A 14742-nucleotide genomic window follows, 5' to 3' on the forward strand; every position below is an offset into this window, starting at 1 on the left:
AAGATCGGGAAGGCTATTTCGGCTGCGGGGGTCCCCTCCACCCCCTAAGAGCGAGAGATTCCAGCCCCACTGCAGCCCAGGGTTCCAATGCCGGGAAGAGAAGTCCCTATAATTTCTGGCTGTGAGACCAGGAGAGATTGTGACTGAGACTGAGGGCGGCTGCACTCACAGGTGCTCCTCTTAAAGGGACAGCACACGGACTTACCCACCAACGGAATCGGAATCGCTCTGAGCTCCAGCGCTGGGGCAGAAGCTGGAAAGGCGGCAGGGACAAATGGTGGGGAATTGAGTTGTCCGACTTGGGGCGGGGGCTGGAGAGGCAGCTTTCTCCTGGACAGGGGAGCTGGTAGAGGCCATTGTTTCTTTGCTGAGTCCTCCCCCTCCCCAGCGTGTGAGTCTCACCAGTTCGCTCACCATGCCCTGGCGATTTGAGACCTGGCCCTGCCCAACTTTCAGGCAAATCCAGGATGCTTTCAGGGCTTTTTCATGCAGACCGTCTGCGTTGGCTTAAGCTGCAGGCTTTTCCTAGACTCTCAAAGATTTGCAGAACCCAGACAAGCAGCATCTGGCTTGAGCATGCCCTGTACCTCTGGCTGAGCACCCCTAAGCCGGCACTAGCAGCAGCCAACCTTGGTTCATGGCTTGGCCTCTTAAGACGTATCAAAGCACAGCATGTGCAGCGGCCATCTGCTGATTTCTTTGTGGCTCCCGCTGGGTGGTCCCAAGTGGGACACGGGCTGTGGCTGAAGACCTACAGTGGATCCCCTCCAAGGTGGTCCTGGGGCTGGAACCCCCAGTGGACAGCTTTAAAATGAGCTAGGGCATCACCCAACTGCCTCCAAGAACAACACACCCAAGGGACAGATTGGGCAGGCACCAGAGTCCTGCTGAGACAGATCCTGCTCGGTAGGTTCAGCCCCTGCACAACTCGTCCAGCATAGTCAAGGCCATTCCTCACAACCCTTGAGCCCAGGGGTCAGTCCCTCACATTGATGTGCAATTATCAACCAAGGCTCAATTACAAGAGGAGAGCACACACAACCCTCACAAGGGACATACCAGGAACACGTGGCTCAGGTGACCAGAAAGACTGCACCACTGAGCCCCACAGCACATCTACTACATAAGGTCATTCTACTAAGACTGGGAGACAGAGCAGCCCTGCCTAATACATAGAAACAAACACAGAGAGGCAGCCAAAATGGGGAGACAAAGAAACATGTCCAAATAAAATAACAGAACAAAGCTCCTGAAAAAGAACTAAACAAAATGGAAACAAGCTATCTACCAGATGCAGAGTTTCAAACACTGGTTATGAGGATGCTCAATGCTCTCAAAAAGAATTTCAACAAAGAGGTAGGAAACATAAAAATAGAAATGGAAACCATAAGAAAGAATGAATCAGAATAAAGGATACTATAATGGAAATGAAGAATATATTACAGGGAATCAACAGTAGATTAGATGAAGCAGAGGATCCAACTAGCGATGTAGAAGATCAGGTAGCAGAAAACACCCAACCAGAACAGCAAAAAGAAAAATGAATCCAGGGCAGCCAGATGGCTCAGTTGGTTAGAGCGCAAGCTCTGAACAACAGCGTTACTGGTTCAATTCCCACATGCGCCAGTGAGCTACACCCTCCACAACTAGATTGAAGACAACGAGCTGCCACTGAGCTTCCAGAGGGGCGGCTGGATGGCTAAGTTGGTTAGAGCGTGAGCTATCTACAAGGTTGCCAGTTCAATTCCTGCATGGAATGGTGAGCTGTGCCCCCCTGCAACTAAAGATTGAAAACAGCGACTGGACTTGGTAGCTGAGGTGCGCCCTCCACAACTAGATTCAAGGACAATGACCTGGAGCTGATGGACCTTGGCGAAACACACTGTTCCCCAATAAAATTTTTTTAAAAAAGAGAAAAGAACCCAAAAAATTGAGTAGAGTTTAAGGGGCCTCCGAGACAATATCAAGCGTACTAACATTCACATTATAGGGATACCAGAAGGAGAAGAGAGAGAACAAGGAATTGAAAACCTATTTGAAAAAATGACAGAAAACTTCCCTAACCTGGTAAAGGAAATGGACAAACAGCCCAGGAAGCAGATAGAGTCCCAAACAAGATAAACGCAAGGAGGCCAACACCAAGACACATCATAATTAAAATGACAAAGGTTAAATACAAAGAGAGAAGCTTAAAACAGAAAGAGAAAAGCAGTTAGTTACCTACAAGGAAGACTATCAGCTGATTTCTCAACAGAAGCTTTTTCAGACAAGAAGGGAGTGGCAGAAAATATTCCAAGCGATGATGAAAAGCAATGACATACAACCAAGATTGCTCTATCCAGCAAGCTGTCACTTAGAATTGAAGGACAGATAAAGAGCTTCCCAGACAAGAAAAAGCAGAAGAAGTTCATCGCCACCAAACCAGTATTACAAGGAATCATAGCGGGATTTCTTTAAGATGGGAGGGGGGTTAAGGACCAGTGAAACAGGAAGGGATTAACAAGTTCAGGTTGATTGTTATACAGTAGTTATGGGGATGTAGGGTATAGCATAAGGAATAGAGTCAATAATATTGTAATTACTAGGTATGGTGCCAGATGGGTACTAGATCTATTGGGGTGATGGATGGGAATGGGGTTGGGGGCAGGGTGAAAAAGGTGAAGACATTAAGAAATACAAACTGACAGTTAAGACAGTATGTGGAATATAATCAACAATGTTGTAAAGATCATGTACTAGATGGGCACTGGGCTTATCAAAGGGATCATGTCACAGACTATGTAGATGCCTGACCAATGCGCTATACAGCATACAACCCAGCAATTCCATGTTTGTGTATTTATCCAAAGAAAACAAAAACAGTAATTTGAAAACACATATGCACACTTATGTTCATTGCAGCATCATTTACAAGAGCAAATATTAGGAAGCAAACTAAGTGTCCTCTGATAGACGAATGGATAAAGAAGTTTTGGTACATATATCCAATGGAATATAGCACAGCCATACAAAGAATGAAATCTTGCCATTTGCAACAGTATGGATGAAACTTGAGGGCATTACTTAGGTGGAAAGTCAGGAAAAGACAGACAAATACCAAATGATTTTACTTATTTGTTGAACCTAAAAAACAAAACAAATGGACAAACAAAATATAACAGAAATGGACTGACAGATAAGAGAATAAACTGGTGGTTGCCAAAGGGATGGTGGGGAGGGGATGGGTGAAACAGGTGAAAAGGTTAGGGGGTACAAATTTCCAGGTATGAAACAAGTAAGTCACAGGAATGTAATAAACAGCAAAAAGAATATAGTCAGTAATACTGTAATAACTTTGTATGTTGACAGAGGTAACTACACTTACGGTAGTGATCACTTTGTAATACTGAATGACTACATTGTACACCAGAAAACAATACATTACTGTAAGTCAATTATACTTCAATAAAAAAGACAAATGTATATACATGTTTATAATTAATGCTTATTTGCTAAGACATACATATTATTTCTTAAACAACATCTCTTTTCTATAGTCCATGTAACAGGAATTATTTATAGACAAAAATGGTAGTTAACAGAACATTTATATGGTGAAATTAACTTCTAAAAATACTTTCATACATGTGCTAAAATTCTAATCCTATGATTCACAATAAGTAGATTACCTTCTCTGGGGGATTCAGAAACTCATCCTTTATTTTACGCATTTCTTTAAGTGTTATTTTTGCAGTATTGCCAAAGTCCACATATTTAACTTCAACTTCACGATGTCCAGGCAATCCTTCAAAAATTACAAAATTAGCAATCACAAATGTGTAAAGGATAGAGAGAACTATCTAGTTAAATTTATATCGATCTATCTATAGTTAACAAGATCAGAATGCTTTTAGGTTCAACATACAAACTTAGTATTTTTTAAAATGTAAAAAATATTCCTAACATGTGAACTTCAAGAAATCAACCATAAGGCACAGTTGTTCAGACTTGGTGAATGGGAAACTAACAAGATATCCAAGGAACAACCAAAATCGGTTAACAAAATGACAAACGTCCAGTGTTATGGCCTGAAAATTAAGAATTAGGCTTTTAGTTAGATCGACTGGGCTAGAACCCTAGCACAATCACTTGAATGACATGTGGCTCTAAACAAGCTAGTTAATATATTTAAGATATTACCCTGAGCAAGTTGCTTTTTCTCCCCAACCGTCATTATTTCATCTGTAAAATGGGTATACCCATTTTCATTTTTTGAGGATTCACCTATTTAAAATACCTGGCAGGGGCTGGCCCGGTGGCTCAGCCGTGCTCCTAACACTGAGGTTGCCAGTTTGATTCCCACATAGGCCGGTGAGCTGCGCCCTCTACAGCTAAGATTGTGAACAATGGCTCTCCCTGGAGCTGGACTGCCGTGAGCTGCTGAGGGCTGCTCTGTACTGCTGTGCGCTGCTGTGGGCTACCGTGTGCTGGCATAAGCAGCTGGTGGCCAGCGTGAGTGGCCGGCAGCGGCAAGAGCTGCCATGAGTGGTGACTGATGACTGGTGACCGACTGCCTCAGCCAGGGAGGAGCGCAGGGCTCCTAATACCAGCCTGGGCCAGGGAGCTATGTCCTACTCAACAAGACTGAGAAACCACGGCTTGAACCGGAGTGGGGGTGGGAGGTGGAAGAAGAGAAAAAAAAAAAAACTTTGCAAAGCACAAGCACAAAGCAAGCACTTAATGCTTATTGTTATTGCTTCTTAGTTTGTTAGATCAACATAGGTTATCAAACAAGGCAAAAGATTTAATAATCAGACAAAAGATTCATTCATATAATAATATCTAACTACGACATTTAAAAATTTTTCATTTTGGAGGATATTGTGAAATATTAGCATAGATAGATCTCTATGTCAATCTAATCTCTGTATTTTAAGGACACCAAAAAAACCTCTGGAATTTCAAAAACATCGAAGTTTGAATAAAGACCTATCACAAACTGACCTTTTTATAAACACTCAAAACATCCAGCTGACTTTAGCTGCTCTCAGAACATGTATGTAAGGTGCTGCTAAACCTGTTGCCATTGTTTTCAAACTTAAGGATTAACACAGTGCATATTGATTTCAATATGGGAAAAGTACTGGTGTTCTTTGCTCCTTGACAGACATGGACCCAGGTGGGAGCAACACTGGTAGTCAAGATGACACTGCAAAGAACTTAGGCCCTACAGTGATAAGCATCTGTGGTGACTGAGAAGACACTTGTCACTGTAAGTGTAGGTAAGAAGGTGAGGGAACCTCTCCCCACTTCCACTGGAATCTTCATGCTAGAAGGACATTCTCAACTGTACCAATGACATTAGATCCTTTCTATTCCTCAAGTCTCTGATGAAGATTCAGTTTTAAACAAAATAAATAGATATGGGGCGGAATTTAAAGAACATTTTGTACCCAAATTATCAATCATGCATGAGAGGAGAGTCAGGAGACATGGAAGGTCTCAAAATTTACCTACCATTTATTCTCTATGAAGAAACAACCAGAAAACGCTCCATCAAAATAAGGGAGTAAACCAAAGAAGGAAACATGGGATCCAGAAAACAAAGGGTCCCATACAGGAGAACAATGAAGTGCACTGCCAAGTGAAATAAATTCCCAGAATAACAAAAGTGTAGTAAGCCTAGGGGACAAGCAGTCTAATTGGAGCAGAAGACAGAAAAATGTTTCCACCGTTAAAAAAAAAATTATCTGAAAGTCTAATTGTGTAGAAAACTGTTTTGAAGTATTAAGAAGCTGTAGCCATAAAAGAAAGTGAAAAGTTGATGCAATTATTAACTCAGAATTAAAGTATATTTTATAGTTTAGCAGTGAAAATATTTACACAGGCTATTAATTTAACTAAAAATTGTCAACTATGGGGGCTAAGAAGGGTACAAGAGAGCTATAAGAGATCTAAAACTTACCTAATGTAATGATAAATATCTAAGACTGAAGTATGAACAAAGTATTACATATTATTTACAAGATATAACACAGGCAAACACCAAAATAAACAGCTAAAACAACTTAAAAATATTTGCCTTTTAGGAAGAGGGTGGAATGTTTAGGATCATTTAACTTTTTAAATAAGGCAGACATTAGAAAACATTATGTCCTACTCAAATCAAATGAAATCTAAGGAGTCAGAGATTTATCTCCCAACATTTTTAAATCAGATACCTTCAGTATCCTTCTAGATATTTTTCTGCACACACTTTCCATACTTTTGTTTTTATCAAAAATGAGAACATAACATTCATAGTTATTTAATTGATACAAGTTTATAAACACACATGACAGAGAAAAATGGTAAGATCAAATAATATCACTTCCATGATTTAATTTGTACCAACTCAAATGGTAGCAGTTTTTAAGCATAACATTTCCCTGTAGAAATAGTGTGTAATTTCCTACCAATGACTTTCGCTCGGTACCAAACTCCATCTTCAAATTTAGCTACACAGGCTTGATCTTGAACAGGACAGAGGATGTCCAGATTTTCCCCATCTTTACTTTTATAGAAATCATCAATTGTCTTTAATAGAAATAAAAAATCCAGGCTCTCTATCTAAGAAAAAAAGGGATTAAAACACTGTAGTTTCATAAACACTTAAAATTTAAATGTTGCATGTATAATAGGCACTGTTCATAAAATTATGAAATGTCAGAATTGGAATCAGACATAAATCATTATGTAATTTATATCTGAAATATTTCATTTCAGAAGAATTATATAAAATTAGCATATATACACATAAAATTTTTTTAATCATATTTCTCAGATACCTTAACTATCCTTCTAGATATTTTTCTGCACACACTTTCCATACTTTTGTTTTTTATCAAAAATGAGAATATACCATTCATACAATTTGATAACATGCATTTTTCTGTCAATTCTCACTTTTTCTATTTCGGTCTAAGTGTTCCTACTAGTACTTCTAGACCGTATTTCGATTTTCCCAACTGACCAAAACCAGTATCCAATCCAAGACTACACATTATATCTGGTTATCTGGTTATCTCAGTAAGTCTAGGCCTGTGTTCCTTTTTTTTTTTTTTTTTTTTTAATGTTCCTGTCTTGTTGAAGAGTCTCCTATTTTTCTACAGAATGCCCCATCCTTTGGATTTATGTGGCTATGTCCTCATGATGTTATTTAACTTGTTCCTTCAATGAGTAGGGTCGATTCCCTGAATTTCCCAAAAGTTACATCTACAGATTTGGTGGATTTAAGTCAACCCTTTTTGGCTAGAATACATCATAACTACACATCAAAAGACAGTATTACTGGGGCCGGCCCGGTGGCTCAGGCGGTTAGTGCTCCATGCTCCTAATTCCGAAGGCTGCCGGTTCGATTCCCACATGGGCCAGTGGGCTCTCAACCACAAGATTGCCAGTTCAATTCCTCGAGTCCCGCAAGGGATGGTGGGCTGTGCCCCCTGCAACTAAGATTGAACAGGGCACCTTGAGCTGAGCTGCTGCTGAGCTGTGGCTGAGCTCCCGCTGAGCTCCCGGATGGCTCAGTTGGTTGGAGCATGGGCTCTCAACCACAAGGTTGCGGTTCAATTCCTCCAGTCCCACAAGAGATGGTGGGTTGTGCCCCCTGCAACTAGAAACGGCAACTGGACCTGGAGCTGAGCTGCGGCCTCCACAACTAAGACTGAAAGGACAACAACTTGACTTGGAAAAAAGGCCTGAAAGTACACACTGTTCCCCAATAAAGTCCTGTTCCCCTTTACCCGACCCCCCCCCCCCCAAAAAAAAAGGCAGTATTACTGAAATCACTGTGAATATGCTAAGGTTCACCTAGGGACTGGAATGCTGATTATGATCCATGCTGATTCTGATCCCTCCATTGTACCGTCCGTGGTTTCCCCCTGGTGGCCACTAAGCAATTCATGTAATTCAACTAATTCATGGCATTATATGAATATTTGGTTTCCTATCAACCGTGTAGCTAATGGTTTTAAAGTGAAGTGATAAAATGTTAATCAATAATTTCAATAGTTTGTGAAATGGCTGCATTATTGATTAAAATAGAGCTATTATTATATGGGACTTTTGGTTACTTTAAAACATAGTTCCTATAGTACCTAAAACATAGTTCTTAAAACAGAATAAAATCAAAGATAAATGTTTGAACTCAACACACAAAAAAACAAACAATCCAATTAAAAATTGGGCAGAGGATCTGAATAGACATTTCTCAAAAGAGGACATAGATATGGCCAACAGACGTATGAGAAAATGTTCAATGTCATCACAGAAATGCAAATTAAAACCACAACAAGATACCATCTTATACCTGTCAGGATGGTTGTCATCAATAAATCAACAAATAACAAGTACAAGTGAGAAAGTGGAGAAAGGCAACCCTTGTGCACTGTTTGTGAGATTGTAAGGTGGTGCAGCCACTATGGAAAACAGTGTGGAAACCCCTCAAAACATTAAAAATGGAACTACCTATGACCCAGCAATTCCACTTCTGGGTATTTATCCAGATAAATCCAAAACACTAACTCAAAAAGACATGTATACCCTTATGTTCACTGCAGCGCTATTTACAATAGCCAAGATATGGAAGCAACCCAAGTGGCCACCAACAGACAACTGGATAAAGAAATAGTGGTACATTAATACAATGGACTATTACTCAGCTATAAAGAAAATGAAACCTTACCATCTGTGACCATATGGATGACCCTAGAGGGTATTATGCTAAGTGAAATAAGTCAGAGAAAGACAAATACTGTATCATCTTACTTATATGTAGAATCTAAAGAACAAAATAAGCAAACTGAAAAAGACTCATAGATACAGAGAACAAACTAATGGTTGCCAGAGCTGAGTGGTGTTGGGGAGCTGGGTGAATAAGGTGAAGGGATTAAGAAATACATATTGGTAGTTACAAAGTAGCCATGGGGATGTAAAGTTCAGCACAGAGAATATAGTCCATAATGTTGCAACAATTATGCATAGTGCCGGGGGGTACCAGACTTATCTAGGGGGGGTCACTACAAAAATTATATAAATGTCTAACCACTATTCTATACACCTGAAATGAATGTAAAATAATGCTGAATGTCAACTGTAGCTGAAAAAGTTTTTAAAAGATAAGTGTTTGATTATTTCTCCAAATGCCAATCCTTAAGGTTAAAACGTATTTAAAATCCACCTAAAATGGCAAAGAAAATTAGGTCTTTCTCTTTTGTGAGAACAAAGCAAGTGGAAATTTCCTGATCTCTCTTTTCTTGTTATTTCATTTAAATTAATTTAAAACTTACTTTAAACTTTCTGAACTTTTATTTCTAAGTATGTGTTTTTCATATTCTTCCATTAACGGTTATCCCAAAGACCACTGAAAAATTCAATAGAGGAATAACAATCAGCAAAACAGCTAAGTAGGAAGCTCTAAGCTATCATTCTACCCGAAACTTATTGAAAAAAAACCAAAAAACCAAGAAATCATCTGAACCAACTTTGTCAGAGCTCTGGAACAGCCAAAAGTTTACAGCAACCAACCAAATGCCCAATCAAGCGCTTGGCATTCAAGGAAATCTCTTGTCAAAACATTTGCTGAACACAAGCTAAAGGAACAGAGACTTCAGTGATCTCACACAAGCAATAGTCTTTGCAAAAATAGTTTGGAAAAGTTTCAAAACAAACCAACAACTATAGTCTTCAACAACTGAAAAAAATCCAGCAAACCCAGGTCGGGAGGAATCTGATTTTCAAAAAGCACACAAACAAACAGGAAAACATGGTTCATTCAAAGGAACAAAACAGACAGAAATTGCCCCTGAGGAACCAGAGATAGTGGACCTACTAGATACAAACTTAAGAACAAATGTCTTAAATATGCTCAAAGAGCTAAAGAAAAACATGGACAAAAAACTAGAAGAAACCAGGAAAACAACAGAAAACAAAAATGAAAATATCAACAAAGTAGAAATTATGCAAAGGAATCAAACAGAAATTGTGGAACTAAACTGTACAATAGCTGAAATGAAAAATGCACTAGAGGGTTCAAGAACAGATTTAAGCAGCCATTATAATCAATGAATTTGAAGACGGGACAATTGAAATCACTCAGGAAGGAGCAAAAAGGAATGAAGTGGACAAGAGACTAAGGGACTTGTGGGACACCATTACACACATCAAATATGCATTATAGGGGTCTCAGAAGGAGACAAGAGAGAAAGGAGCAGAAAGATTATTTGAATAATGCCCCAAACGTCCCAGATCTGATGAAAGATATCAATCTACAAATCCAAGAAGTTCAATGTTATGAGTTGAACCATGTCTCCCCCAAAAAGATATGGTGGAGTCATGAACCCCAGTAGCTCAGAATGTGACCTTAGAGATAGTCTTTTCAAAGATAACAGAGTTAAAATAAGGTCATATGGTAGGACTTAATTCAATGATTGGTGTCCTTATTTAAAGGAGTAAATTTGGGCACAGAGACAAACACACAAAATACATGCCAAGATGAAGGCAGAGACTGGCGTGCCCAAAATTTCCAGCTAACCACCAAAAGCTAGGAGAAAAGCTAGCTCTCTAGAAAGGAACAGATTCTCACTCACAGCCCGCAGAAGGATCCAACCCTACTGATAACTTGATCTTATATTTCTAGATCCAGAACTGTAAGACAGTAAATGTGTGTTGTTTAAGCCACTTAACTTGTGGAACTTTTTATGGCAGTCCTAGGAAATGAATGCAGATCTTGGTAGTGGAAAGTACGTTGTTGTAACAAATACCTAAAATGCGGGACTGGATTTGGAATTGGGTAATGGATTGAGAAGGAAGAACTATGAGATGATTGAATGAAAAAGCCCAGATTTCCTTGCAAAGACTGTTGGTAGAAATCTGAACATTAAAAATGCTTCTGGTGAGCTCTCAGACAGAAGTGAGGAACATGTTATTATAAGCGGGAGGAAAGGCCATCCTTGTTATAAAGTGGTAGAGAACTGGGATGAACTGTGTTCTGTTGGATGGAAAGTAAACTTGGATATTTAGCTGAGGAGATCTGTAACCAAAGTGCTGAAGGTGCAGCCTGCTTTCTCCTTGCTGCTTACAATAAAATGTGAGCGGACAGAGATAAATTGAAGAAATAATTGTTAAAGGAACCAGAACTTGAAGAAGAGTTAGAAAATTCTCAGACTATCCATACTACAAAATGTAAGAAAGTGTGCTCTGGAGAAAACACCAAAGGTGTGGCTGGACACTGTTTGCTCAAGAGATTACAGGTGTGCGCGTTGTGGATCCCATCAATCACCTCAGCAGAAACACTGCGAGTCTGAACTGCAGGGGATAGAGATGGGAGAAAATGAAGGAGGGCTTTTGGACTTGTGGGATTCTGTAGGCAGAAAGTGAGCTGATACAGTGTTTGGCCATGAATGTGTGTTATCTTTCAAGAAACAGGAAGAATGACCCTGAAGGTGGTTCAGAGGCTGGTCTGTCTGCCACCACCACCACAGGCTCAGAGGGCACAGGCCTGAGAGGCAGGCCTATGTCCATCTCTGTTCCTCCTGGGTTCCAGAGGGTGAGAACGACTCCTCAATTCCAATGGGTGAGGCTGCTGCCCGGGCTAAGGGGGCAGGACCACCACCCCAGTTGGAGGATTATTTTCCACTCATAAGAATCTACTAGAACTTGCCCTGCTAGGTTTTAGACTTGTTGTCTGGTCTCAGAGATTTAGAGATGGAGAAGAGTTTTGCCCCAGTTTGAGTGATACCCAAGTCTTACCTATACCTGATTTAGATGAGAAGATTTGAGACTTTGAATTGAGTTAATGCTGGAATGATTGAGACTTTTGGAATGTTGAGATGAGATGAATGTATTTTGCATGTAGGAAGGAAATTAATTTTTGATAGAACAGAGGGTAAACTGTTATGGGTTGAATTGTGTCCTCCCTCGAAAACATGCTGGAGTTCTAATCCCCCAGTACTTCAGAATGTGACACGAGACACCTACTTGGAGGTAGAGTTTTTGCAGAAGTTATCAAGTTAAAATAAGGTCTTATGTGGGAACTAATTCAGTTTGACTGGTGTCCTTATTAAAGAACAGAGACAAGTACACAGAAAGAATGCTATGTGAAGTAGGCAGAGAGATTGCAATGACCGTCAGTGAGCAGTCGTCAGTGAGCGCTAACAATCGCCAGCACACCACCAAAATCTAGCGGAGAGGCATAGAACAGATTTTCCCTCTCAGACCTCAGAAGGAAGCAACCTTGCCAACACCTTGATCTTAGACTAGACTCCAGGACTGTGAGACAATAAAGTTTTGTTGTTTAAACCATCCAGTCTGTGGTACTTTGTTATAGCAGCCCTGGGGAATTAACACATTCAACAAACCCTAAGTAGGATAAACCCAAAGAGAGATGCACTGAGATGCATTACAATCAATCTGTCAATAGCCAAAAACAAAGAGAGAATCTTGAAAGCAGCAAGAAGTGGCTTGTCATGTATATGGGATCAGCAATAATATTATCAGCTGATTTCTCAACTGAGACCTTGGGAGACCAGAATACAAAGGGAAGATATATTTAAAGTGCTGAAAGAAACAAACCGTCTTTCAATGAGGGCGAAATTAAGCCATTCACAGATAAACAAAGATGAGGGAGTTCACTATCACTAGACCTGCCCTGTAAGAAATACTAATGGGTGTAGCCGGATGGCTCCATGGTTAGAGCGCCGTGCTCATAACACCAAGGTTGCCATTCGATTCCCACATGGGCCAGTGAGCTGCACCTTTATAACTAGATTGAGAAACAATGACTTGACCTGGAGCTGAGCTGCACCCTCCACATCTAGACTGAAAAAAAGCAGCCTGACTTGGAGCTGAGCTGTGTCCCCCACAACTAGATTGAAAACAACGACTTGACATGGAGCTGATGGATCCTGGAAAAACTCACAGTTCCCCAATAGTCCCCAGTTAAAAAAATAAAAATTAATGGGAGTCCTTCTTGTAGAAATGAAAGGATGTAACTCCTTTCATGTGGCTTTCAGAGCCACATGAAGATACGTTAGGCCACAAAACAAGTCTTAATAAATTTTAGAAGACTGAAATTATACAAAGTATTGTTCCCAGTCATAATGGAAGGAAACCAGAAATAACAAGGAATACTGGAAAATTCACAAATATGTGGAAATTAAATATATTCTTAAACAACCAATGACTCAAAGAAGAAATCACAAGAGAAATAAGAAAATATCTTCAGACAAATAATAATGAAAAAATGACATACCAAACTTAAGGGATGTGGCAAAAGCAGGGCTAAGAGAGAACTTCACAGCTGTAAATGCATATCGTAAAAAAAGAAAGATCACAAACAAGCTAACTATACACTTTAAAGAAATAGAGAGAACAAAGTAAACCCAAAACTAACAGAAGAAAATAATAAAGACTTCAGCATTGGTATAAATAGAGAATACATAATAGAAAAAAATCAACAAAACTAAGTTGGTTTTTGAGAAGATCAACAAAATTGAGAGACCTTTAACTAGTTTAAGAAAAAAGAAAAAGACTGAAATTATGAAAATCAGAAGAAAGTGGGCACACTACTGCTAATTTTAAGAAATGAAATGATGATCAAGAGTCTACTAGGACTAGGAACAGACACCTATCAGATTGAATCATAAAGAGATAGAAAGACTGAGTAGACTTATACCTAATAAGGAGATTGAATCAGTAATCGAAAACCTCCCAACAAAGGAAAGCCCTGGACCAGGTGGCTTCATAAATGAATTATATTCAAAATTGAACGAATTAACAACATTCCTTCTCAAACTCTTCCAAAAAATTGGGAGAGAAACTCATCCTAACTCGTTTTAAGAGGCCAACATTACCTGATGCCAAAGCCAATATAAAGATACTGTAAGAAAAGAAAACTAAGACAATCTCACTTATGAACACTGATGCAAAAATACATGATAAAATACTAACAGCCACATTCAGCAGCCTATTAAAGGGATTATATGTCATGATCTAGGGAGATTTATTCCTGGAATGCAATGATGGTTCAAAATACAAAAAAATAAAATTAAAATGCAATACACCATATTAACAGAATAAAGAAAAAACAAAAACCACGATCATCTTAATTGATGAAGAAAAAGTATTTGACAAAATTGAACATCCTTTCATGATTAAAAAAATTCAATAAACATAGGAATTGAAGAAAACTTCCTCAACATAATAAAGGCCATATGTGAAAAACCCACAGATAATATTATACTCAATGAAGAAAGACAAATGCTCTTCCCCTAAGAATAAGACAAGGATGCCTGCTTTTTCCAGAGCCACCAGGCAAGAAAAAGAAACAAAAGGCATTCCAATTGGAGAAGAAGAAATAAATAATCTCTCTTTGTAGATGACCTTATGTGTAGAAAACCCTAAGAATCTCAATCTGAACCTCTCTCTCTCTCTCTCTCTCTCTCTCTCTCTCTCTCTCTCACACACACACACACACACACACACACACACACAGTATTAGAATAAACAAACTCAGCAAACTGGCAGGATACAAAATCAAGACATTATTAAAAAATCACATATATTTCTATACAATAGTAATGTGCAATGTGAAGAGGAAATTAGGAAAACAATTCCTTTAAAATAAAAAAGGATATATTTAGGAATAAACTTAACCAAGGAGGCAGCAGACTTCTACGTTTATTGTACACTACACACGCTGCTGAAAGAAATTAAAGAAGACAAAAT

General features: G+C 39.2%; 1 protein-coding gene across 1 annotated transcript in view; it reads right to left on the bottom strand.

The window, feature by feature from the left end:
* Window positions 1-14742, bottom strand: part of RNF17 (ring finger protein 17) — a gene marked incomplete at its 5' end in the record, with an annotated part of 94277 nt that overhangs the window by 41871 nt on the left and 37664 nt on the right. The window contains 2 exons of the mRNA XM_081046130.1: window positions 3669-3784; window positions 6435-6588. Of these exons, the coding sequence (XP_080902256.1) occupies window positions 3669-3784; window positions 6435-6588 (270 nt within the window). The remainder of the gene's footprint in view (window positions 1-3668; window positions 3785-6434; window positions 6589-14742) is intronic.

The sequence above is a fragment of the Rhinolophus hipposideros genome (assembly GCF_964194185.1).
Source record: "Rhinolophus hipposideros genome assembly, chromosome: 4".
Taxonomy (NCBI): Eukaryota; Metazoa; Chordata; class Mammalia; order Chiroptera; family Rhinolophidae; genus Rhinolophus; species Rhinolophus hipposideros.